General features: G+C 50.4%; 1 protein-coding gene across 1 annotated transcript in view; it reads right to left on the bottom strand.

Annotated features, from left to right (window-relative positions):
• The window catches only part of SLCO2A1 (solute carrier organic anion transporter family member 2A1), a 76,311-nt gene extending 49,150 nt beyond the window's left edge, over positions 1-27,161 (bottom strand). Inside the window, exon 1 of the mRNA XM_060100254.1 lies at positions 27,066-27,161. Within this exon, the coding sequence (XP_059956237.1) occupies positions 27,066-27,161 (96 nt within the window). The remainder of the gene's footprint in view (positions 1-27,065) is intronic.
• Positions 27,162-27,507: the final 346 nt, after the last annotated feature.

The following is a 27,507-nucleotide window of genomic DNA, read 5'->3' as shown; positions in this document are numbered from 1 at the left end:
TGTTGGAGATGAGGGGAGACAAACGTGATGAGCCTGCCATCTTGAATTATGAAGCCAATCTACCTCCTGATGAGGAGTCCAGTGCACAAATTAATAATTCTGTCCCCACTTTTTCAATGGGAAAAAAAAAAGAAGTATGTACTTGTCAGTGGACTAAGTGGTCAGACCAAAAAGTGTACCCAGGCCCTTCTCCACAACCTTCCCTCCCCCACCCCCAGGCCACTCATGCATCCTGACACCTCGTGATTTGACTAGAATCTTCCAAAATGGTTGGCGTGTCTCCAACAGAAGGCACATGGCTGGAGAGTGGTGCTTGCTTGGGGTGACTCCCCATCTCCACTTAAATATTTCTATGTTTTTAGTGTCTCTATTCTCATAGCCCATGCTCAGTCCTGGTTGGAAGTTCACCAAATGGGTAAGACCTGGGAGGTGAGGCTCAGGGCTCAAGAGGCCCTAATGCAATGGGGACAGAGAAGGAAACTCAGACACGGTGACTCCCGGCTGTTTCCCAATGATCTCAGAGAGGCAGTACCTGAAAGAGGAGGAGGGTCTGTGGGTTGTGGCTCCTCTGAGGCCCCTCAGAGCTGGAGGGGAGAGGGGATCCTTCCCCCATCCTGCCAAAAGAAGAAGGAAGCAAAGCAAAGGTGTGTCCTGGAGTAAAGGCCTTCAGCCTACTCAGCAGGGTGTGACTTTGGATCCGAACCATGGCCCAGTGGCCCCAAAGGGGAATGTCTCTTCCAACAAGTGATTCAGGAAATCAAGTATGTTCCTGTGTAGCAAGAATGCTGGAAAAGAGACACAGTTCAGAGATTCAAAATAGCTAGCCTAGGGTCCAAGGTGATGGTAGTCACAGTAGCAGGAACAGAAGGTATCTTTAGTGTCATTCGTGTTCTTATGAACTAGAAAAAGACTTTGATAAGACACAGTCCTGGGGACCCTTGGAAGTATAAAAATCAGAAGAGTCAAAGAAAGACACAGATTTTCCTCACACCTTCCTTGTTCCCTAAGAGGGCAGTGGCCAGGCTGGAGAGCTGGGACTGGGATCCTGCCTGGGAAGAGCGGCCAGCTGAGTCAGGGCCCCGACAGTACCTCTGCTCAGTGTGATTGCTCTTTCCAGGGCCCCCGAGCCAGCCTCTACTGTCCACACCATGACTTTCCTGTCCGGTGGATCCTCCTCTGAGGTCTGTGGGAGCTGCTCCAGGGAGGACTGGAGCCTCAGTGGAGGCCAGGAGGCCACCAGAAACCACGACAGGCCCAGAGGACCATGGTGCTGAAGTGGCCTATCCCACCGTTCATACGCCTGGGGGACAGGGTGGGGCTGGCCAAGCACCTCTAGGAGCCAGGTCGCCAAGGAATTGGGTTAGACCAGGATATTTCAGCCATTTTTTAGTTTAGTCCACTCAGCTTAGAAAAAAATCTCACCTGAAGGCCTCTAGGTAAGAGAAAATTTAACTGGACAATGGAAGTCCCAATCCGCATAATTCTGTGGTTTTTGTTGTTATTGTGAGCTAGGAAAGGCCTTTGATAAGACCGAGTCCTAAGGGCCCTTGGAAGTATCAAGATGAGCACTATCTGTAAAGAAACACATGGATTTCCATGGCAGTGGCCCTGTTGGAAGCGACACGGCCACGGAAAAGCAAAAGGCAGATGAGCTTCCTAGCTGTTTAATACCCATAATCCTCACACACTTTTGGCTGTGGGTGTTTTGCTCTGTTTTTCCCCGGTGGCGCGTGTCTGAAGCTCAGCCCCAGGGATGAAGAAGGCAGATGGCTGGGTTGACCTGGTGGCATTTGTGAGGGAAGATGAAAGATCAAAGGGCGAGAGACCGCCTGAGGTGACCAGGACCTGCAGTGTGGGCTTTAGAAATCATAGATGAAAAAAAAAATTCTGGAAGAGATGAAACATAAGCGCATGAGACATAAGTGCATGAATTTATCAGATTAGCTAAAAGCATGGTGCTCAAAGTTTCCCAGAAAAATAGAAACTTTGAAACAAAATTATCATTGACATTTATGTAAATATGTGTCCAAATTCTTCTTCAGAAATTTCCAAAGTCACATTTTTTTTTTTACATTTTTTTTTAAGTCGGAAAAGCTTTCCCTCACAGAAAACAAGTGCTATTTGTCTTCTCTGGAAGCTGGCACAAGACCAGTTTCTTAGGTGAAGTAAGGAGCCATTAGGGAAACTGCTTTGAATCCATTCATGGCAGGAAAAGGACATTCAAACCGTATTAATATAGAAACTTCACCTATTTTATATTCTTCCTATTCTTTGTGTAACAGGATGGGATGTGAGTATTTTTCCTCACCTCCCTGAAGGGTTTGCAGATTAAGCTCTTCCCTTCCTGCCCTCAAGGAAGGGGAATTTAGTTTTTAGAGAGAGAGAAAGGGGGGTGTGGGGACGTGGTATCAGAAGAGCCCAGGACTCTGGAAGCAGATCCCTGGGCAGCAGGCCAGGAAGGAGGGACCCCACTGCCCAAGAAGCCTGGCTCCTGGCCACAGGGAAGCACTGAGGGGCTATTTTCCTCACTCATCTTATTTGTTTAATGACTAACTTCTGTCTTCCTGTTGTTGGTCACCCTGTATCTTCTGCATCTGGCTGCCTATCTGGCACATAACAAATGTTCAATAAATATCTCCTGCATAAAGTGAATCCCCCCGGAGAGGCGGATATGATTCTGTCGGTTTATGGCTGAGGAAGCTGAGGTGCAGGGAAGCTGACGAAGTCCTCACGTCACACAGCTGGTAAGTTGTAGCAACCGACCGAAGCCACGTCACGCCCTCGTTCTGCTCCACCCAGCAGCCCGAGTGCGTGAGAGTTCGGACACAGTTTTCACCGAGACTGCCGGTCACCTCACTGCCTCATCCACGGGCTCTCCAGCGACGGCTTTACCCAAGTCCTGCAGCATCTGACACGCCTGTTGCCCCTCACCACCTGCGATGTCGTTGCCGCCCCTGAGCCCTTGCAGTCTCTCGAAGTGTCTCTCCTCAGAGGTTCTTGCAGGAGCTCTTTCCTGCCGCCCCACCCGAGGTTCTGTCCTCAGCCCCCTTGCCCATCTCTCTGCACACACTCACCCTGGGGGTCCTCCTCGTCCACGCCCGAGGCCATCCTCCGCGGTGTGCTGGAGCCCCCAGTCCACAGCCAGGCTGCGGACCTCCCGCCTCAGCCCCCTGCTTCCCACGCAGCTCAGCTTTACTCCCAATGATCAGGCTCGGAGATGCACGCCCCAGACGACCATCATCGACTCTCGTTACCCGGCACTGCCTCCTCTGCGTTCCAGTCCTCGCCCTGGTGCTTCGACCTCCAAACCAAGGCTCCAGCCCACGCCGCACCTCCACCTCCACTGCCACCCTCCCGTCGAGACACCACCTGGCCGCTACCACAAGTTCCTACCCTTTCCCCAAGCCCACTCCTTCCTCCTCCCAATCTATTCTTTAACCAGCAGCCAGAGTGATCTTTTAAGAAACTTTATTTAAGTGTAACATTCACCAAAAAAAAAAGGCACAAGTCACAAGGGTACAGCTTGATAAAAATGTCATGTGTGGAGGACACGTGAGGGACCAGCACTCAGCCAGAGAAACAGAACATTTCCGGCTTCCCAGACGTCCTCTAGTGCCCTGTCGGTCACCACCCCCGACCCGGGGTAGCAAGTCTCCTGGCCTCTAGCAGCACAGGTTAGTTTGCCAGTTTTGTATTTTACAGAAGTACGATCATATAGTGTGTCAGCGTGATCTTCTGAAGATGGAGAGCACAGCCTGTCATGACACTGAAAAAACCCTCCAGTGGATTCCCACCAGCTCAGATCAAAAGCAAGCAGAACATCGCAGCCTACAGGGCCCTCCCTGTTCCAGCTCCCATCCACCTCCAGCCCCGCAGAGCTTCCCACCACCATGGCCTCTCCTCGGCTACTAAGCTACCTACATTCGGTCTGGGGTGACAGGCCGTTGAAATCTGTAGCTGCTTGGAAAACGCATGGCCCGTGTGAGATGATGGGTTGCCTCAGAGCCTTTGGTGGTGGGGCCCATTGTCTCTATGGAGGGAGGGGCTCTTCATTCTCACCCCCTCCCTTGCTTAGCTTCTACTCACCTATCTATACGATGGCAAAGAATGTCCCTGCTGTTACACATTCCCCATTGTTATTGCGTGGCCCTGAGCCCAGATCACAGTTACGACCACCTAAAGTGTTGGGTGCCCTGTGGCAATCTTGGCACCCAGAGCATAGCTGCTGCCAGCCCGCGGGGCGGAGGAGGAAAATGACCACAGAGGCTCTGCTGCTGCTTTATGAGGAAGACGCAGTCCACTCAGCAAATATCCGACGAGGAACAAGTCAACGGGAAAGAAGGAATTTCAGGGAATGACAGGAGCGGTTACATAGACACCTGGAAGCCGCAAGTAAGTGGATGTAAAACGATCGACGTGGATCATGAACTCCTTGAAGAAATAGGGCTTTTTTCTTTTTCTCCCCCTTCTACTGTGCCCATTTACCTCCCAACGAGGTCAATCAATTACTCAGCAAACCCTTGTAAATGCTTTCACTGTCATCGGGGTGACACCCAGAGCCAGCTGCCCCAAACATCTCCATTTGGAGAAATGAACCCCCGGACTTAGGTTCACCTCTTGGCCCTGCCAGGTTTTTTAGGAGAAAACTGGAGACACACTGAGCAGTGAGGGAGGCTGTGTCTGGGTGTCCCCCCAAGGCTGCCCGGCGGGGAGTCCGAGGGTCCATCGGGAACAGTGGGTGCCCCGCTGGGACAAGAAAGGAGCCCTCGCCCAGGGAAGCGCTGCCGGGCAGCCTGTGCCTCCGCCTCAGAGGCTGCCGAGTTCCTGATAAACCACAGCACGCCCAGCCCCCTCAAAGCCACTGTGGAGGTCTGAGAACCCAGCTTCGAGAATCTGTAACAGAGTCAAAGACAGCAGACGCCTGAGACGAGGGGTGCGCCCGTCGCCCACCAAGAGAGGCCAAGGCACGGGCGTGCGTGGGCGCCACGACGCTGGGTCTGCCCGTCGTCCCACGGGCCCTCTCGCTGGCTGCTCCGGTGTCAGAGCGCCGCCTGAGGCTGTGGCATTCCGGAGCCGCACGGACGCAGAGGTGTGTCCCGCCGCCGCCGCCGCCGCCTGCGCTCACAGAGGCGGGGACTCCCCCGCCATAGGCTGTCTCTGGCAGCGACGCTCTCCTGCACGGAAGCATTCCCATACCCCAGCCCGATCGCCCCGGCATTCCTCTGCCTGCCGGGGACCCAACATTCATAACCACGGCTGTTCTCACAGGTGCCTGCTGCCTTCCAAGACCGCCCCCATCACTCCAAAAGCCACGGCAGCTCCCTGAAAACTCCGTCCCAAGAGGAGAGGCCCCCGGCAGCCAGGATAAGATGGTCCCTACGCAGGACAATCGCCACACTTCGTGGGCATGCCCTCCCTCTGCTCTTCTGGCGGCCGGTGGGAGGGTGGCAGGAGGAAAAGGCTTTGTCCAACGTTCAAACCTCTCTATCCCATCAGATGCCTCAAGAGGATGACGTGTTCTCCCTAAGTGCTGAGCACAAATCCAGAGCCCATCACCTGCCCTCCTGGGGATCCCTGGAGGGGCGTGGAACCTGGTGGTCCCAGCTCCCCACTGACCGGTGACAGTCAAAATACCAAGGATGTTGACCCAAAGGGCTGCACCTCCTGCAGGTGACTCTGGCAAGGCAACCAGAATATCTGTTGCCACCATGCCCTGTGGGCCTCCACTTCACCCCCCCAACAAGCCCCTCTCCCCTCCAACCCTCCAGGTGGTCCCCCAGCATCTTCACTATGACCGTCACCACTGATCTCACCTCTCTCTCCACCCTACTCCCTCTGCCTCTACTAAGGACATTCCCTATCACCTGTGCTGTCCCCAGCCTCTTTGTTGGGTATTACGGGCTGAATTGGGTCCTCCAAAAAGATATGTCAAAGGCCTAACCCCTGGTACCTGCGAATTATTTGGAAATAGGGCCTTTGCAGGTATAATCAAGTTATGGTGAGGTCATACTGGATTAGGCTGGGCCTTAATCCAAAGACGGGTGTCCTTATAAGAAGAGCAAATTTGGATACAGAGACACAGGACGCTGGAGGCACAGAGTGGAGTGATGTGGCTAAAAGCCAAGGATTTCTGGCAGTCACTAGAGGCACACCTGCAACTCCCTTGGTCCTCTTCCCTCAGTTCAGTGAAAGAATCCTGTCCCTCTGGCCCAGATGTCCCCAGCTGACCCTACTGGAAACCTGGTTCACCTCTCCCGGGCCCACCACCCTTCCTCCTCCAGCTTTGGAGAGAGTCTGTGCTCACCTGCTCTCCAGCTGACTGAGGAAGCAGGTTGCCTTCCTCTTCAAGTGTTCAAGTCCCTCTAAATTCACCCAGCTAGTTTCTTAAGTCCGCTAAGACTCATCGTTGTCTTCTGTGGACAAACACCAAGACAGCCGAGGCCTCCTGCGCTGGTCACCCATTCCCTGCCTCACTCTCTCCCACCGTTGATTTGATTGCCTCGGGGCTCCACTCCCCTGCCCTGGGTGCCCCCCTCTCATTCCCGGGCTCTTCTGCCTTCTATCCACACCTGGGGGGGGCCTGACTGCTCACATTCCATGAGGATTTTCCCCCAACACAGACCTCTCCTCTGTGGGAGCCAAGCAGCTACAGGAAGCCCGTGTGGAGCAGAGGGGCCTTCCTTCTCTCCACGGGCTGAGACGTCTTCCTTCCTTCCCTCCGAAGCTGTCCTGTAGGACGCTGTGCCTTCTCGGCTGGCGGCACATTCTCCCAGGTAGCAGAGTCAGTCTGCAGGCATTGCTCCACAGGCCAGAGAATGTCTACCCACCCTTTTTTAGACCTTGTGAAAGACAGAACTCCAGATCGATTGGCTTTTCCACACGTGCTCTAAACCTGAGCCTGCAACATGTGTCCCTGAAAGAGGCCTCCTCGCCTTGCAGGGCTGGGCAGCCCCGTCACACTGAACTTGAACTCAGCCCTCTTCATCCAGGTTACAACTCCTTGTGCGGGCTGCCCTGTGCCTAGAACATGCTCCTGCCCCTTTCCCTTGCCTCCTTGCTGGCCTCACGGACTCCCCTGTCAAGCGCCGTTTGAACATTGCTTCCCCAGGAAGCCTTCCTGGTCCCTTCTTTTGGCTACTCGGCTGCTGTCACGTACCCCCACAGGGACCTGCGGACCCCTCTCTCCGACGCCATCACACTCGTGATTCCAGAGCAGTGGTTCGGGCATCCGCTCCCGAAGACCCTCATTTACTTCAAAACACGCACAAGGCAAGACACCCTTCACTGGAGGCTGTGCCTCCCTACGAAGACTGAAATGGAACCTCCCTCTGGCAAAGGTGCAAGCACAGTTTACAGTTCCCGTGGCCTGCCCGCTCTGACCGCTCTGACTGGGGGCTGTGTGTGCATGTGTGGCAGGGGCTACATTATTGCTAATTTTGCCCAGAAGGGACATTTGAAGTAATGTGATAAGCAAATATTCATTGAATATCATTATGGGCCAAGCATATTCCAGGGGAGACCAAGCAGGGCTAGACTCCTCTGGGGCAGTTTGTTAATAAGATGAGGTATGTGTACACAGTAGTGGCAACTACTCTCAAGGCAATATGGCAGATGCCAAAGGGGCTCAGGACACACGAGGGTGAGGGAGAGGTCCCTGGAGAAAGGGAGGTTGGACTTAGGTCTTTGAGGACGAGAAGAACATCAGAAAGTGGAATGGAAAAAAGGGGCCATCCCAGGCCCAGGAGGCAAAATGAAGAGTAGAAAAACACACGCGTGATTAGGGGTCAGGAAATGATCTGGTTCGTCTGAGGAAGTTCTGGCTAAGTGAGAGGAGAAAACCAAGTCAAGTAAGAGGATTGGTACCTGAGAGGAGCCACAGAATTTTCTCTCTCTCTGGCCATCACCGACGACTTCTGAGCAGGGATAATGCATGTCAAACATTTTTAGAAAGGTTAAGCTGTAACAGAGTAGAGGCAGGGAGGCCAGTGAAAGATCTTGGGACAAGGTTGAAGAAGCCTCTAGTCAGGGGGTGGCAGTCAGCAGGGACATCAGCAGGGGAGAAGGTCATGACCTGATGACTAAGGAGAAGTGGGGGATGGTGAGTGGGCATCTGAAGACCAAGGAAAGGGAAGCAAGGAGCTCAAAAGACAATGCAGAGCAGGGTGAATGGTGGGAGGCAGAGGTGGGCTGTGGGGCAGGGGAAGGCCCAAGTGGACATCCAGGGAGCCATCCCTGGTTTCAGGCTAGCCGGCAGGTGCCTCTAGGGAAAGATGCCCTCACTTCTGACAGCTCTGTAACCCCACACCCCAAAAAGAAAGGAGAAGATCCCCTCAGGACCAAACGGAATCCAAGGACTAATCACTACATTAAAATGGTGACTCAGTAGCTACTATTTGGGGTCTTGAAATAAATCCCCCTAGGGCTTTATGTTGGCACTCTTTGAGCAGGACCGCAGCTGTGGGAAGATGTCTTGTTCTATTATCTCTGTTACCTTTTGTTCCTTCTCCCAGAGGTCAGAGCCTCGTGCCTTGTTAGACTTCACACAGCTGCAAGTCACCGTCTGTAAGATGGACAGGTTGCCTGCAAGGAGCCCCAAGGATATCTCCTAACAGAACTTCACTTGCTAAATTTGCAGAAGAATCAGGAGGACAAAGGGGCTTTTGATGAGGTTTTCTGGGACATGTGAATCCTGACTTGAAAGCTAAAGGATCTGGCACCCGACAGAGGCTATTTGATTTCTAATATGATTTGGTCCAAGTCCAGTCCTTTGTCTAGTCTTGAAATGGGTAGAAGTCTGCCCATCTGGTCCCCTTCTCCAGGGGTGGGCAGCTTTGTCACTGAAGGCTGCATCAGGATGAGGGTGGTCAGGGCATCTACTTGGTCTTCTGTAGTCACCCCCGGCCAGCACAGTGGCCTGGGACACCTTTGTCCCAAGGAGCCTCTATTCCAGCTCTACCCTCTCCATCACTTCAACTTATTTCTGGACTTTTCTGGGCTGAGGGCTGCTCCTTCCATGGCCTCACCTCCTGGACTTTCCTATGTGCCTCCCAAGGTGTTCCCCTTGCCCTCCGCCATGTCTGCCTTCCTTCCCACTCCACTCTTCAGATCAGCAAGGAGCAGGGAAGAGGGAGAAACAGTTACGGGGCCTGGAGAGGGGAAGGGAGAAGGAACTGGGTGGGATCCAGCCCTCGGCTGACAGGAAAGGATTTTAGTCAGCACTGCAGAAAATGCCCAAAGCCTTTCTTGGAAAAGTTTCCTCAGGTCCCAGGTTTGGCCTGAGAGAGGAAAGGAAACTGTTACACGGAAAGGTCAAGGCAGGGGGCCAAGTGAGGCATGCTAGCCTCTTTCCCATCACAAAGCCACGTTTAGATGAAAGCAACTGAACATCCTTTCCTGGTACCCACACCCTCCGTTGCTCCCTCCCACCCCCGCTGCCCAGGGCCCCAGGGAGCGAGCAGGGGAGTGGGCCACAGGGGTCTCCGCTGTTGCGGGGGTGGGGGTGGGGTCGTTTAGGCTGTCAAGGTCCTCTCTGTGCCGTGAAATGGCCAGTCTAAACACAGGAAATGAGGGCAGGAGTGGGAGCAAGGGGAAAGCAAACCAATTCCTCAAATTCCCTGTTTAGCATTAGTTACGATGCCCCTGAGCTCGGCCTCCGAGAACATTCGCCATTTCCAAGCTACCTGTGGGAAAAAAGAGCACAAGATGGAACTCCGCCGAGCACAGCACGCCTGTGTGCCCTGAGCTCCCTGGAGAGTCTCTGAATCCCAGCGTGTGGCCGCGGGGCTCCTCAAGGCCAAGAAGGCTCTGTCCACCCCACCCACCTTCCTTTCTCCGCAGGGAGCTCTGGGAGGCCTTCACTGGCCAGCCTAGAATGCTTCCCAAATTTTCTCCCTTCAGTTCCTCTCCACACGAGAGACTCACGTTCCCTGGGAACCATTTCAGTTTAATACGATGACTTCCCATTAATCACTTGAACGAATACGTTGGGGACAAGACTATCACAGCCACCTCAGTGCCCTCTGCCTGTGAATCAGTGCTCTGATATGTGCCTTGCCTTAGAGCCGAGGTTCTCGACCTTCAGGGTGCATCAGAGTCGCCTAGAGGGTTTGTTAAAGCAGCGTGCCCCACCTGCAGCTTTGGATTCAGTAGATCTGGGGGATAGGGCACAAGAATTCACGTTTCTAACCAGCTCGCACGTGACGCTGAGGCTGCTGGTACAGGGACCACACTTTGGGAACCACCGCCTCAGACTCAGGTAGGTCCCCCTGAACCCTAACCCAATCCTTACTTCTGGGCGCTTCTTTCCTGGAGACAAGGCACAACGTCTGTGTAAACCCTTTACAAAGGAATGGGGGTAAAACTGAGACACACCCTTGATGTCTCTGCCCTCCCCTTGGCCATCTGCCCATCTGGGCACGGGGTCTGCTCGCACAGGGAGGCTCTCTCCACACTGTCGTGTGGGCCGAGAGCACCCCACAATTAGCTCTGACTGGGAGCTTCCATCCACCTCCCAGCTCCTTTGAACTGCCTCGCCTGGAGCTCTTGACAGCCAGTGCAAGGGAATGTGATTTCATCTTCCACACCTGGTCTGTTTGGCTGGACTCTCTCCTGGCAGGTTTCAAAACTCCTGAATGAAATCATCAATAACCATCTTCAGATGGGGAAAGATTAGCTGAGCAAATACTCGACGCCTACCAGCCGCAGCCCTGGGAGGAGCAGACGTGAGCTCACCCACCTTTCCAACACTGCAGGCGATTCATGTCTGCAGCCCAGGGGGCTGTGACCTCAGCAGCAGGTCACAGAACAAATACTGGTGGGCAGCGTACGAAGGGTCACTGAGACGCTGGTGATATGCTGGGCATCTGCTCTGTGTAGGGGAGAGAAGCACAGCCCGATCCTGGAATTTTCAAACTGTGGGAAGGACAGGATGGAGTGCCCCGCTGCAAGCCTCCTTGTGGAAGCTCGCCCCTACGCACAGCTTCCTCCCATCAGGGACGTCAGCAAAGCACCTCTGGCCCCCCACGCCCCTCCTTTCTCAGGGCTATTGCCCAGGGGTGCTCACCTCTCCTTCCTGCAGGACATTCTGTCCCATACTTGTCCTGAATGTCACTGCCCTTTGACCTGGGACAGTGCTTTTGACGTGTCAATTTGGCCACGCTACAGTCCCCAGTTATTCAAACACTAATCTAGGTGTTGGCTATGAAGGAAGTTTGCAGCTGTAATTAAAATATATAAATTTAAGGAAGATTATTTTAGATATTCTGATAATCTGGGTGGGCCTGATTCAGTTAATCAGAAGGCCTTAAAAGCAGGGTGGAGAGAGAGAGAGAGAGAGAGAGAGAGAGAGAGAGAGAGAGAGAGAGAGATTGATTCCCCTGAATAGGAGCTTTGGCCCAATGCCTGTGATCATTCTTTCCTGACTGCCTGCCCTGTGAATTTTGGATTTGCTTATTCAGCCCCACAACTGTATAAGCCAACTCCTTGAAATTAATCTCTTAATGCATACATATATATATATATATATATATATATATATATATATATATATGTATATATGTATACACACACACACACACATACATGTGTGTGTGTTTGTATCTTCTATTGGCTCTGGTTTGATTAAACCCTACAGTAGAGAAAAAAATGGCCTCCCCAATGCCTGTGTACTGCTATTAGAACCTGTGAATACATTGCCTTACATGGCAAAAAGAACTTGGCTGATATGACTGAACTAAGATTCTTAGCATAGGGAGGTTATCCTGGATTATCTGGAAGGGTCCAGTGTAATCACAGGGGTCCTTGTAAGAAGGAGGCAGGAGGGTCAGAGTCCGAATAAAAGATGAAAAGGAGAGATTTCAAGATGCTGAACTCCCGACTTTGAAGATGCAGGAAGGGGCCAAAAGCCGAGGAATGCTGGTGGCCTCTAGAAACTAGGAAAGGCAAGGAAACGGATTCTTCACTAAAACCTTCAGAAGGAGCACAGCCCTACCAACACCTTGATTTTAGGTCTTCTGTCTTCCAGAACTGTAGGAGAGTAAGTCCATGTTGTTTTAAGCCACTAGGCTTATGGCGATTTGTTACAGCAGCAGTAGTACACTAATACAAACCCTGGTTCATATCAACTCTACCCGTCTTCCCCCGCTTCAATGCCCTCACTCAGGCCGCTTCTTTTCCCTCGGCAGAACCACACCTTCCCATTTTTGACGTCTCCTGGGGTCTGTTCTCCAACTTTCCACAGAAAGTCTCAACGGTCTTGTCTGTTCAGCCCCCCTCCTGAGAACAGTGCTCCCCCTTTTTTTAGAAAAGTGTACCTATTCAACTATGAGAAGCCCCCACCTTGCCTCAGGGCACGTGACCCAGCTGAACCAATGAGAGTCCTGCCCCAGTAGTTTTTCAGGTTGGAACTAAATGAAGAGCAGCAGGTAAGCTGGTTGCTGACCATGACTCAGCCATGAAGAGGACAGAGGTTTACAATGGAAGACAGTGACGAGAGGAATGAAGAGGAGAGAGGAGATGGAGCCAGCTGGCGCTCCAGGCCACCTGCCCAGATCCATCACACAGTCTTCTATTGTGTTTCTTGTCTTTTTCTTGTTGGTTAGCAGGAGATCTTTGTATAGTCTAGATATGAGTCCCTAGTCAGTTTAATTTTTTTTGAATTTTATTTTATCTATTTTTGATACAGCAGGTTCTTATTAGTTATCTATTTTATACATATTAGTGTATATAGGTCAATCCCAATCTCCCAGTTCATCCCACCACACCCCCGCCCCACCACTTTTCCCCCTTGGTGTCCATACGTTTGTTCTCTACATTTGTGTCTCTATTTCTGCCCTGCAAACTGGTTCATCTGTACCATTTTTCTAGGTTCCACATATCCTAGTCAGTTTTAGACATTGCAGACATCCCACAACCCGTCATTCTGTTTGCCTGAAACACTATTTTCTGTTATTAAAGTAGATAAATCTTCCTTCTTTAGTGGGTATTCTCCTGATATATCTTCTTTTGTCCTTTGATTTTCAACATTTTCTTTTAAAGAGCATGAAACTAGATTCTCTCTCTCTCCCTCTCTTTTAGGCAGTCTGTCTCTAGCTTTGAAATGGTGAGAGTACTCCATTTTCTGACAAACCTAGATTTATGTCCACTTCATTTTATTGTGCTCCTATTTACCATAATGTTTTCTGTTTGTTTGTTTTTGTTTGCCTTTTATTCTCCTCTTTTCCAGCCCTCTTTTGGTTGATTAGGTTTCTACTTTTTACACTCTTCTGCTTTGGAAGGTATGCATTCAATGTCTTTACACTGAATGATTACCCATACATTTTAACTTAATGTTTGACTTAAGAAAGACTAAAGTTAATTAATTATTCCACTCTCCTCCTAAGCAAGCAAAGGACTTAAGATTTTTTTTTTTTTTTTTTTTTTTTTTTGCTGTACGCGGGCCTCTCACTGTTGTGGCCTCTCCCATTGTGGAGCACAGGCTCCGGACGCACAGGCTCAGCGGCCACAGCTCACGGGCCCAGCCACTCCGCGGCATGTGGGATCTTCCCGGACCAGGGCACGAACCCGCGTCCCCTGCATCGGCAGGCGGACCCTCAACCACTGCGCCACCAGGGAAGCCCAGGACTTAAGATTTTAACTTCAAAGTTCCCTGCCAATTCTTCATATTATTGGTATGTCTTATTCTACTTCCATCTTTTCTGCCCTCCATAAATCATTATTTTTGTCTATTCACAATCAATAATTACTACCATTCTGTATCATCTTTTTCTGTGCTTGATTTCTTTCTTTATGAATTTCATCCTTTCATAGTTTATTTTAGTAGGACTCACAATTAGTAAATTCTCTGCCTTTGTTTGAAAATCTCTATTTGTCCTCTTGAATTATCATTTAGTTATAACATTTGAATTTGGTGGTAATTTTCTTTCAGCATATTGAAAAGTATTCCATTATTTTCTAGTATATCTATTTATTTTGAGAAGACTGTTATTGGTCTAATTATTGAGTCTTATGCGTAATCTATAATGTTGCTCTAGTAGCTCTTAAAGTTTTTCTGTCTTTACTGTTCTGCAGTTCCAGTATATGTATAGGTGTACTTTTTTGTAAATTCCTGTCAAAACTTACTGTGCTTTTTTATTTTGAGGTACCACATGTCTTATTAATTCTGGAAATTCTCTGTCATTTTTTCAGTATTGACTATTACCTATTCATTCTTTTCTCTTCTTGGGGACTCATTTCAGACTTATATTGGACTTTATTTTTACTGTTTTCATGTCTCTTTTTTTTTTTTTTTTTTTTTTTTCTTTTTGCGGTATGTGGGCCTCTCACTGTTGTGGCCTCCCCCGTTGCGGAGCACAGGCTCCGGACGCGCAGGCTCCGGACGCGCAGGCTCAGCGGCCATGGCTCACGGGCCCAGCCGCTCCGCGGCATATGGGATCCTCCCAGACCGGGGCACGAACCCGTATCCCCTGCATCGGCAGGCGGACTCTTAACCACTGCGCCACCAGGGAGGCCCTGTTTTCATGTCTCTTAACCTGCCTTTTATAGTTTCCACTTCTTTTGTTTTTGTTGTGTTTTTTTACTCATGAAACTATACTTTATTCAGATCGCATTAGCTTTTCTCTTTTTCTGTCCCAGGATCCCATCCAGGACACCATACCACATTTGGTTATCAGGTCTCCTTAGGCTCCTCTTGGCTGTGACAGTTCTCAGACATTCAGACATTCCTTGTTTGGAGGAGTACTGGTCAGGTATTTTGTAGAATGCTCCCCAGTTTGGGTTCGTCCATGATTTTCTCATGGTTAGACGGGGGTTATGTTTTTGGGGGGAGGGAGGCCACAGAGGTAAACCACCCTTCTCACCACATTAGTTAAAGGGTACATATTTTCAAGATGACTTATCACTGATAATGCTAACCTTGGTCACTTGGCCAAGGCAGTGCTTGCCAGGTTTCTCCTCTGTGAAGTGTCACAGTTTCTATTTCTTTATTCCTCTGTGCTGCATTCAGGTGACTTCTTCAACCCTATCTTCCACTTACTAATTATCATTTTGTGCAGATGTCATTAAGTTAAGGATTTCAAATTGGGAAATTATCTAATCTGTTAATTAACCAATCATTGTATCTAATCTGCTATTTAACCATTCGCTGAATTTTTACTTTCTGTATGTATAGAATTCCCATTTGTTTCTCAAATCTGCCTGTTCCTTTTGCACAGCGTTTGTTCTTTCCTGGTGTTTTCTATTTTTTCTTACACTTCTTTAAACATTTCAATGTATTTTTATAGTCTCTTTCAAAATGTTCCATTATCTTAAAATCTTGAGGTGCTAATCTTCCTCACTGAATATATGTACTGCCTGTGGCTTACGGTGGGTCATTTCCTGTATAACTGTTTATCGTAAGCTCCTGTTCCACAGACATTGTCTTCTCTTGGGGATACCAGTTGGTTTGGACTGTAGAAGTATCCCTCCAGTGGTTTTGCTCTTGTGTCTACTAGATGGCAAAGAGTTGTCACCAGCCTGGAATGAATTTCTTATCCTAATTTATATGCTTAGAGATTCCCATACCATGTGGATAGTATACATTCTGCTTCCAAGTCCATGTGGCATGGACTTGGTGTTTTGATTTCTCAGCGGAATTATTTTACCCAGAGGCCCTGTTAGAGATATACCTCTTACCTGTAACAGGGTGGTGGGCAAAGTTTTACAGGTTCCTTTCTCAGCAAGGGACCCAGTTTCATGCATGCGTCTTCGTGCCAGCTCCCCATGTCATCTTCGGTGCCTGTATGATTACTAATACCCAATCTGCAACAGGAGTTTCTTGAGGGTTTCTTTACACACAGCTTCCCCTCAACCCCCGCTGGCACAGTCATTGTTTGGGCGTCCAACTCATTCATCCTTTCTTGCCCCTGAAGATTTCACTTTCTTTCTTGCAAGTTCAGCTCCACATTTAAATATTTGATGGTGTTCTATTTTATGCAGCAACTCTAGGTATTTGTAGTAGGAGGGTCCCATGTTTTGTAAACCTGTCATATGGATGAAAACCACAATTCACTATAGTTCTTTATGACCCATCTTATCCCAACTAACCAGAGCCTTTGGAAGACAGGGACCTTGCCTGATTCATGGTTGTATTCCCCATGCAGAGGCTAAATAGCAGAAGCATGAAGGTAGCATGTTAGAGTTCAGAGTCTGCGGTCCCAGATGTACTGAGCAGAACTCAGTTCTGTTTCTACCTTCTCCTCCCTCACAAAACCCAGTTCTTTCCCCTCTTATTTGACACATCTTATAACTTTGCATCTATTTGTGCATCTGCCCACTGTTTACATCTCTCGTGAGGGCATGGCCCACTCTGTTTTGTTCATCATTGTACCTCCAATGGTTGATGGTAGGTGATCAATAATTACGTGTTGCATGAATAAATGAACAAATGAATGCATCTCAGGCAGCTGTGCTGACACCATTCCCAGCCTCAGAGTTCTGAAACCCCTGCTGTTTATGACATCAGCAGAGTCCTGCCTTGCAAACGGTGGGTCACCAACTGACTCAACGCTCACCAAAATGACTGCGTGAGAGCCAACCCAGGGATGTCACCACATCCTCCCAAGTATAAAACTCCAGGCTCAGGACCAGACCCCAGGCAGCCCTTAGCAGATCCTGTCCCAGACTCTGCCCTCACCACCTCCCCCTGAGGCCCATTCTTCCTACGTGGCACGGATCTGATCAGGGACACTCACTCCCCTAAGATGTTTGGCCAACCCTTAGGGCTGGATTCCCAAGCTCTGAGCCAGTCCTCGGGAGTGGGGCACCAGAAGAGCAGAGAGGCCTTCCTGGACAGAAACATTCTCAATCTTCCCAGAAAAGAAAAAATGTTCCCTAGTTGTGCCTCTCTTTAAGAGTTAAAGCATTGTTCTCTGACTTCATTCACCTCCCTCACTGAGGAGCCATAGACTCCAGTGAAATAATAGATGTAAAAACGCAGTGACAACAGTGATGGGCACAGGAGTGGTCCTTACAGACAATCCCATCCCCTGGCTGCCCTCCTGGCCGCATCTCTGGTGCATCCTCAGGGACCTGGAGATCAGCCTCCTCCCACCTTACGTCTCGCTTCATAGACCACAACGACAGATCTCGTGGCACCAGGCAAAGGTGGGTGTCACCGCAGACTTCAGGGCTTTTAATTGGTAGTGTTTTCTAATTATAAATGCAGGACATGTGTATTGTAGAAATATGGAAAACATAGAACGTCACAAAGAAGAAGAAACGATTTACAGGGTCCCACTCAGAGCGCTATCTCTGTTTAGGTATATACCCTCTTTAAGTCTCGTGACACTTAAAACTCTGGATCATCTCTTCATCCAGTTGTCCATCCTGCTGCCCCTACTTAACATTATAGAACGAACCCTTCCCTCAGGTTGAAACTTCTCGCAATAAAACTTTAAAACATGTCTTACAAATATCTCATAGATGGATGTCCCATGATTTATATATGGCCTTGCCAATAACTAGCTATACGAGTCGTTTCCTCATTACAAGTTTCTGAACAGACGAGTTAAATGATAAAACATTGTTCAGCAGACTGGGTTTCCATTTATTTGTTCAGGAAAGGTTTCTAAGCCACTTGGTCACTGTCCCCACCCCATGCCGGGTCCCTGGTCTCAACACTTGTGTGCTGTGGGTGAGACAACGTGCCACAAGAGAGGAAGACTGAGGAAGAAGGACTTTCCGGGCCACCAGTGTCAGATGTGGTTCAGGAAAATAAAACAGTAAATAGGAATAAGCAGCCCTGCTGTGTCTGTCAGTATGGGGACGGAAGTAGCAGAGTCCTGGCTCGGCTGGTTGGCGTTTGTGGTGGGAAATGGAGAGCCGCCACAGGGGACGGGGCTTAAGACAGAGTGCCCGAATTGCAGCTCTGTCACCGTGTGATGTGGAAGTTTCCACACGCTGCCTGCCACTGTCCTCCACCACACAACGTGGACAACATGCACCTCGCGGCACAGACAGTGTTTCTGGAAGGACCTGCCCTTGTTATTTCAGTAAATTGGGCACACATGGGTGCCCCCCAACAAAGCTTTTGCATCCACAACTAAATATCCACATGTCCCCTTATGCTTTATCACGCACATGTGGCCTAATGAAACGTGTCCGTCTTTGTGATGATAGCTCAGAAAATTATAATTGCTGCTAAAAATGTGTTGGTGCTGAGGGTGGGAATTCTAAATATTTGTGACTTTAAGGTCAACCAATACAGGCTCGACTAACGCCTGTCCCCGCTCCTTGTTAACTGTACGTGTTTATGTATTAAATTCACATGTGGACTCAGTGGGCCTGCGCTTTCCCGGGACACAGAGGCAGGAGGCTGGAGCGGCAGCGAGCCCAGGAGGGCAGCCTCCTGACAGCAAGGGGCAGTTTGGAAAGGAAGCGGCAGCCGCAGGGCCCTGAGGCTCACTTTCCAAGTCAGTGACAAGGTCCAGGGCTGGAGACAGTCTGCTAGACAAGGCCGGTTCTACCTCGCTTGGGCTCGGCCAGACTTCGTGCGTGGGATGTGGGCGTTACAGCCTGGGGCACAGGCGGGGGTCCACAGGAACGTTCCCACTGGCATTAGGCTGGATGACCTCGTAAGGGTCTCTGTCAGGCCCCTGATGATCAAGTCAGGGACTCTGGTCCCGGTGAGCCCCTTGTCTACTTGCTCCAGAGAGATGTCGCCCAGCTGGGGGCCGGGGGGTGGACCCAGTGACCTGTCCAAGGCTCTTGCTGGACTCCCCATGAAAGTTCCAAGTCAGGGAGAAGCAAGAGCTGGGGTGAGAAGAGAGAAAGACGGGGGTAAGAAGGAAGAGTGTGAGAGCTGGGGCGGGAGCAGGCCTGGGGCTCCTGAGAGCATAACAAACCGGGGGGTCCCCATCATGGGAAGGTCTCTGCTGGTTCCAGGAAACCCCGGGCCCACCAGCCTCCCTAAAGCCTGAGGTCCCCTCGTGAGTGATAACCAGAGCCAGCGAGGAAACCTTTGTGATCTGGGACAACAAGGGTCGGAGGGCCACACGGGCCCCTCAGCAACACCCACCTTCAGAGCATGGCCCGGCTTTTAGAGGAGGGTAGCCCAGGACACGTGGTGGCTTTCTGTTTCAACCTAGTTAGAGGGACTTGTGGGAGAGGGGAGACTGCTTTCTACCAGAAACAATGAGGAGAGTGGCCAGGAAGAGGGGGCTCTGCTAGCTTCACTCTGGGGGATACACAATTCTGAACTTCAGTAATTCTATAGGTGAGGGGCACCACGTTTCTATAGCTCACTTTTATCATTACTCGTATGGATTCTATACAGTAAGACGATAAAAAATGCTGCACAAATCACAACGGGCAATGAAGGCAGGGCCAGGCGGGAGGACTTCCACGTACTAACAAGAGGCAGAAGTGGGCCCTGCTGCTTGGTTTCTCCCTGGAAGCCTCCAGCTCCTTCCTGCCATGAGTCCTTGAGGCTTATTTCCATTGCTGGGCACTGTCCCTGGCTCTCCATGGGCACCTCCCCTGCCCCACAGTCAGTGGGTGGAAGTCCATTCTTGTAAAATGGCGGTGGGGTGACCAACTTATCCCAATCTGCCCAGACGTCTTCAGTTTTAAAACTGAAAGTCCTGTGTCCCAGGACCCCCCTCGGTCCTGGGCAAATCGGGGCAGTGGGTCACCTTGAGAAGCAGGGCCCTACAGGCCATTGTTTCTTGGAAACATGGGTGTCTCTTCGAGAGCTGAGTGCAAACAGCGAAGCCTGGGGAAGAGCCTCCCACTGTAAACATGCAGAAAAGGCTCACGAGTGAGTGAGGCCCAGGCTCCGGCATCCACACTCTGCATTTTAACTGAGGCCTTTTGTGCTCTAGGCCAGCATCTCTCAAGGGTGTTGGATGGAGCACCCTTCAGAACATAAATAGGTATGGTTGATGTTTGGGTAAACAAACTAACACTTGTCATCAGGACTCTCAGGCTCCTACAGGACTTGGTGCACACTACATGACAAAGAAAGGGTTAGTTTGCCCATATTTATAGAGGAAGCAGTCAGCCCTGTGGGGGTCAGCGCCAATGCTGACCAGACTGAGTGTTCCACGGGTCACAAGTCCTGGGGTTACTGCGCCGGCTGGTGCCTTCTCCCCAAGCCACAGCCTCCATAGCATCTCCACCCAACAAGGCAACGGGGCTGGGAAGACAGCTCTGGGAGAGGGCTGCTCACTGGATAGGATCATCCCATCCATCCAGTCCACAGTGTAGTCTGAGACTCCTGGCCTTGGGTTCATCCTTCACCCCGATCAAATTTAATCCATCCCAGGGAATCAAGGTCCACGAAACCAAGAGAGCTGGGATTGATCGCAGACAACCCGGCCAGCCGCACCCTCCTCTTTTGCCAGGTTTCAGAGCAGGTCTCCTGGCAAAGCTCAGACCCAGCTGGCCCTGCTCCTGGTCTCATCTCCATCAGCAACTCAGCATGAGATGGGAATCTGAGAACCTGAAAGGACCTCAGAGATCACTGAGCTCAGGCCCCAAGGTTCACGGACGAAAGAATCCAGAACTGAGAGGCATTCTGGGGCCGTGGGAAGAAAGGGGCTGGGAGTGAGATGACCCTGGTGGGAATTCCTGCTTTGCCATTGACTGGATATGTGGTCTTGGATGTGCCTCGATTTCAAGTATGAAATGGAGATGCTGATACCTCCCTTGCAGAGCTGTCATTATGAATAGAAAAAGCTTAAGAACATAGACTGAAAAATCAAATTCAAGGGAAAAGACAACCATTCAGCTAAGGCCAGAAGAAAAGCTGGAAACACGTAAATATGTAAGATCTCATCCACCTACTAAAAGCAAGCTTTAAATCTGTCCTTAAATCTTCCTAAAAGGCAAAGTAGAAGAGAAACTGAATGGGTTATAAGGTTTGGTAATCATTCCATTGCAGAATGAAAATCAAGTTTTACCTGATATCAAGACTTGCTGTTTAGCTACAGTAATCAAGACATTGTGGTATTGGCAGAGAGATATACACATACATCAATGAAACATGATAGAAAACCCAGAATGGACCCACCCAAGTATGGCCAACTGATCTTCAACAAAGATACAAAGGCAATTCAATAGAGAAAGGAGAGTCTTGTCAACAAATGGTGCAGAAACAGTTGCATAACCACAGGCAAAACAAGGAACCTTGACCTAAACCTCACATCTCTACAAAAATTAACTCAAAATGGATCATAGATTTAAATGTAAAATTATAAAACTTTTAGAAGAAAACAGAGGATTTCTCCTTTAGGAGTTAGGATTTGGTGAAGAGTTTTTAGACATGACACTAAAAGCAGTATCCAGAAAATTAAAAATTGATAAATTGGACTTTATCACAATCAAAACCTTTTTCTCTGTGAAAGATTCTGTTAAGAGGATGAAAACATAAGCTATAGACTGGGAGAAAATATTTGCAAACCACATGCCCAACAAAGGACGTGTATCTCACATATATAAAGAACTCTCAAAACAACAATTTAAAAATCCAATAAGAAAATGGAGGGACTTCCCTGGTGGCGCAGTGGTTAAGAATCTGCCTGCCAGTGCAGGGGACATGGGTTCGATCCCTCGTCTGGGAAGAACCCACATGCCATGGAGCAACTAAGCCCGTGAGCCACAGTAACTGAGCCCGCATGCCACAACTACTGAAGCACGCACGCCCAGAGCCCATGCTCCGCAACAAAAGAAGCCATCGCAAGGAGGAACCTGCGCACCGCAACGAAGAATAGCCCCAGCTCGCTGCAACTAGAGAAAGCCTTAGTGTAGCAACAAAGACCCAATGCAGCCAAAAATAATAAAGAGAAGAAGGAAGAAAGAAAGAAAGAGAGAGAGAAAGAGCCAGAGAAAAAGGAAAAGAAAAATGGACAAAATATATGAACAGATATTTCAGTGAAGAGCATATACACATGGCAAGTGAGCATATGAAAAGATGTTTAACATCACCAGCCATTAGGGAAATGCAAATTAAGACCATGATGAGATCTCACTACACACCAATTCGAATAGCTAAAATACTCTACTTCCAGTTCCCTGAGACCTTGCACAGGTCACCTCCCCTCCTGGGCCCATTTCTTCATCTGGAGGAGGTTCCTGCTGGTGTTTACATTCTATTGTTGCATAAAAATGGGGTCCTCCGGTTTATTTTCACCAGGGGCAGTGCCTCTCTGTAGGGGTGGAATTCTTAAAAAAAAAAAAAAAAAAAGATAGCTAAAATAAAAAGCAGTAACAATACCAAATGCTGGCCAGGATGTAGAGAAACTGAATTTCTCATACCTTGCTGGTGCAAATGTAAAATGTTATGGCCACTCTGGAAAAGAGTTTGGCAGTTTCTTTTAAAAGTCAACGTGCCACTACCATATGACCTAGCAAATGCACTCCTGGGCATTTACCCCAGAGAAATGAGAGTTTATGTCCACACAAAAACCTATACATGATTGTTCATAGCAGCTTTATTTGTAATAGCCGCAAACAGGAAACAACCCAAAGGTCCTTCAATAGGTGAATGGTTGGACAAATCACGATACATCCATGCCATGGAATAGTACTCAGCAATAAAAAGGAACAAACTATTGATACATGGAACAGCTTGGGTCGATCTCAAGGGCATTGTGCTTGATGAAAAAAGCCAGTCTCAAAAGGTCACACACATATTGCATGACTCCATTTATATAATGTTCTCAAAATGACAAAATTACAGCGCTAGAGAACATATCAGGGATAGGAGTCGGAAGGAGACCTTTGTGGAGATGGGATAGCTCTGTCTTGAAGCAGTGGGGTGGTGGCTCCCTGAATCTGTACACACGATCGAATGGCCTGGAACGACACTCACACATCATGGCAATGTCCATTTCCTGCTTTTGGTATTACACTATAATTATGGAAGATGAAATCCTTGGGAGGAACTGGGTAAGCACAGGACCTCTCAGCACTGTTTTTCCTGTGCATCTATGATTATTTCACAATAAATTGCCCCTTGTTCTGTGGCAGCACAGGTCACGAGTTCATCACCAGGAGACACGAGGAAAGCTAGGAAGGGCTTTGAGCATAGTTACAGGAGCAAAGGGCCCAAGGGACCTTTGACCCCCACCCCACCCATTCCCATAGTTCTCCCTCCCCACCCCCCAAAACCATCCCCCAAAACTGCCTCCCCAACACACACACACACAAGCAGGGCAAGGTGGGCCTCTCAGGGGACAGACACCCTGGAGATCACAATATATGCTGTCCCCAGTGTCAGAGAAATACACCCTGGGGTGGCAGGAGCATATCTGAATCCACCAGGTTGATGAAGGAATTCTTTGGCCCGGGGGGTTCTCTTCAGAGTGTCTCCCCGAGCATGGATTGCAGGTTGCTGGGATGCAGCACCTTCCTCTGGACACTGAGAAGTTAAGCCCAAGCTGCTGCTCCATGACTGGGGGGTCAGAGGCCTCAGGACGTTATGGACACAGGCCAGGACAAAGCACCTCTCCCTCATTCGGGGGCCTCCCTCCCAGGTGACAGGTGACAGGTCACCAGAGCCACCCAGGCCAAGCTGTGACATTCATCTGTCCCTTTCTTCCCACTGTTCCTCCCCAGCCTTCCGTCCCCACTGACCGGATATCCATCATTTCCCTACACTGGGGCCCTGGGTGTGTTTAAGTTCCCAAAATTTGGGCAGCAATTACCAATCGACCACTCCTTCTATAAGACAACCTCAGTTTGGCCCCAAAAGTTTCATTTTCAGAAGAAACAGATCTCTTTGAGGCTGCCAGGATAAGTTAGCCAAAAAGCTCCCTGCTAACTCCCCCACCCCTGCCCCATAATTGTTGAATGAACCTGTTTTTAATTTACAGCTTTGGAGTTCTGGATGCCAAACTGCTCCCCCTACCAATGACGGGCGGGCAGGTCCTCTAGTTCTTAAGAATGCTGTAACCCAGAGGCAATTGAGACTGTCTCTAGATCAAATACAATTGTACTGACTCCTGCAGAAGGGAGTACCAAAAACTCAGCCTGAGCCTGAGAGTCACCAGGCTCGAGATGAGATGAGGAGGAATGAAAGGGTCTGAGCCTGTCAGTGCTTACGCGGATCTGTGCTGCAGCCATGGCAGTGGCCCCTGGTCACGGCTGGGATGTGTGTGTCACCAGGGCCTGGAGAAAGCCCTGACCGCTCGGAACAAGCACATGTGAGGAATCTCCACGCGCTGACGCTGAGCTGACCAGTGCCGTGCGACAGAGAGGGCCAGGCGCACAGGGGTTGGGGTTCTGACCTGGAGGCTCACGCTCCTGGTTCCTCTACGCTCCACCCTTTCTGGCTATGTGTCCAAGCCCAAAGGACCAGCCTCACTAAGCCTTGTTTTCCTCATCATTAATGGGGACGGTAACAGCATCCAGTTGACAAGAGCTGTAATGAGGACTGCATATGGGTAAGGTATTTCCATCGTTCCCAGTAAATTCAGACAGACCTGTTGCTGTTTGCTACTATTGCTGTTTTTAGATATTATTATTAACTGTAGTTTTTCTTAACTATTAACTATGTCTCATAGAATGAGGCGTAATTGGTGGAATATTCGATCCTAAATGACGTTTGAATTCACAGTCTTGTTTGTTGAGGCGAGAACTGACCTCACAATGATGCCAATCCCAGAAGGCCCAGTGTGGTTTACAAAGCCATTTCCTCTGCCTCGTTCCACATAATCCTTACGAAGGCCTCCTCCACCCTGCCTCCGGGAGGAGGGAATTGTTCATATTACCCAGTTTTTTTTCACATAAGGACTCCGAGGCTCAGGAATGCTTCCCTGTGTTACCTAGTTAGTAAGGGGATGGCGTGGGGCTTGGATCTGAGTCCCCTGGCTTCGTCTCCTTTCCCTAAACCGTATGGTATGTGGCATTTTGCAGGAATGTCATAAAGCCTATTGGTTAGCCTGTCCCAACAACGAGGAACCTAGAAAAATGACGGGTCCTCAGGTTGGGTGTCCTGTGTTCCTCCCATGTCACACAAGTCACGACATGTGCAGTCCATACCCCCCCTGGGAGGGTGCGTGGCAGCCACCAAACCTCTCATTGGGAGAAGGAAATCTCTCATCAAATAGCAAAGCCCCCAGAAGCCAGCCCTACCCCCGGGAAGAAACGACTTCAGGGAGTTTAACTAATGGAATTCCAGCCCCCAGATGTGCCTTGAGATATCCAATCTCCTCCCTGGTTTCAGGCGGATAAGTGAAGCTAAGGGGAAGTTGCTCCTAAACTCTGGTCTTAGAATTACTATGGATCCACGGAGGCAATGATTAAAGGAATCTGGTTTTTAGAGTTCAGAAGAACTCTTAACTGGTATGAGCCTTCCGGAGGCCAACTGGCCTGGGCCCAGGCCTCAGGCATGTGTGGCTAAATCATCAGCACGTGATAAATTATCTTAGTTTTATAGATCTTCAAAGAAACTGCTGCCATAAACTCATTTATTTTAGGGACTCAGGGCGGGTCTAAATGGATCAATCTCTTTTTGGGGTTACCCTCCATGTCAGCCGTCCCTCCTGCTCCCAGCCCTAAGGGTGGTGAAAACAGAGAGAGTTGCTCCCACCCTGGCTCCCTCCTGGGCCTCTCTCTTTTCAGACCACCCAACCGTTGCCCCTGCCCTTTCCCCCCAACTCCTAATTTATAGACCCCAAGTTTTCCACAATTCTCTGCTGAAACGTCTCTAAACTCCTTTAAATGATGGAACCCAAACCACACACAGTGTTCTCATCAGGGTCTGGCCAAAGGTGAGGAGATTTGAGGATTATTTTAAACTATCTCAAAATTTCTATGTCTTATTTATGTCCAACCATGGAATCAAGTCAACCTTTATTTAGTGTGGTGTGGGGCAAGAGCAGAAGCAGGAGTGGGGAGCCCAGCTCTACTGCTAACAATATGAGTAAGTACATAGATGGGCTCCACTGTGACCTCCAGATCCTTTTCTGTTGGACACACATAACTGGTCCACAGAGACCCCCATCCTCCATTTGTATGTTCTGGGTTCCCCTTAATTGTGCCACTGGAGGCATTACCTAGCCCCATCTGACTGTGTGATTGCCAGAAACAACCTCTCTGCACCATAATTCCCACCCTGACCCCAAGGAGCCGTGACCTGGGCTTTACAACCTCCCACATCCTCACCACAGGAGGTGCATTTCCTCAGTTGCTTCTGCAGTGCCAGAAGAGGCAAAAAAGCCCGAATGTGGATTCAACCATTCCAGTCCTCTTGGACCTGTGAGGGGCTGGAAAGCATTCCTGACCCCCTGGGGAGGAAAGCGTCCTCGCCACACTCCTGTCTACACCCCTTCACCTACTCCCCATAACTTGCCAGGCACCTGCCTAGACTTTACGGAATAGACTGCGAAAGCCGCTGCTTTCCTGGGGCCAGTTCCGGACCAGGAAAGCTGGTCCAAGAGCTGCAGTGTTGGTTGCCAGCCTCGGGGGAATTCTCAGCATTGCAGGCAGCAGCCCGTTCAGGTAGCAGAGCTCACACGCTGCCGCCCTTGGGGCAAACGAAAGCCTAGCGGAGACGAGCCCCTCTGCCAGCCACCCAGGATGAGATGGGCTCTGATCTTCACCTCAGAGGGACCCCAGCCTGTCCCCTACAAGGCGCCAGACACGGGCAACTCCAAGCCCACTCCCTTAACGAAGTAACTGCCCACAGGAGCCCAAAAAGGTGCCCCGGGGATGTTCTTTTTCAAAGAACAGAACAATTCCCTCGGCTAGTGCCAGGACTATCTGAATAGAGTTGGCCCAATAAGCAAGTACTTTCATCGCCCTGTTTCCTACCCTGACGAGGGCGTGTGAGCACGCGCGCGAGCACATACTCGCGCAAACACATGCACACACGCCCAGCACGCGCTTCCCTGGCCAGGTGCCCCTTCGCCGGCGGCGGCGAGGGGCCCGCGGGGATGCGACCCGGAGCGTGACACCGACGGATGGACGGCGGGGGAGGGAGCCCGCCCCCCCAGCGTCTCCCGAGCGCCCGCAGCACCGACGCCGGGACCCCGCCGAAGGTGCGCCCGGCGCGGCTCGGGCCAGGACGTCCCGGGTTCTCCGCTCACCTTAACGTTGCTGAAGATAGAGCGGGGACAGCGGCCGGCTCGGCCCGCAGAGGCGCCGCTGCCCTGGCGCGCGCCGGGCTCGGGTAGGAGCCCCATGGTGGCTGCAGCGCGGGGCCCGGGGCGGGAGGCCGGGCAAGCGGGGCCGGGACGCCTGGGCTGCGGCGGGCGGCCGGCGAGTGGCGGGTGCGGCGTTGGTGGCCGGAGGAGGCACGCGGCGCGGTCGGAGGAGACTGAGCGCGAGGGTGCGCGCCCAGAAGTTTTATAAGTGGCCGCCGCCGCCACCGCCGATGATGAAACGCGCGCTCCCTCCTCCCTCTTTCCCTCGGGTGTCAAAGGCGCTGCGAGCCCCCGCCCCGCCGCCGCCCCTTCAGACAGGTGTGACGCGGTGGCCGGCTGCGCTTGACCTCGTTCCGGCCGGAGTTGTCTCCGTGCCCGCAGCCCT

The sequence above is a fragment of the Mesoplodon densirostris genome, chromosome 5 (assembly GCF_025265405.1).
Source record: "Mesoplodon densirostris isolate mMesDen1 chromosome 5, mMesDen1 primary haplotype, whole genome shotgun sequence".
In the NCBI taxonomy this organism is placed as follows: Eukaryota; Metazoa; Chordata; class Mammalia; order Artiodactyla; family Ziphiidae; genus Mesoplodon; species Mesoplodon densirostris.
This window is presented reverse-complemented; position numbering and strand designations above follow the sequence as displayed.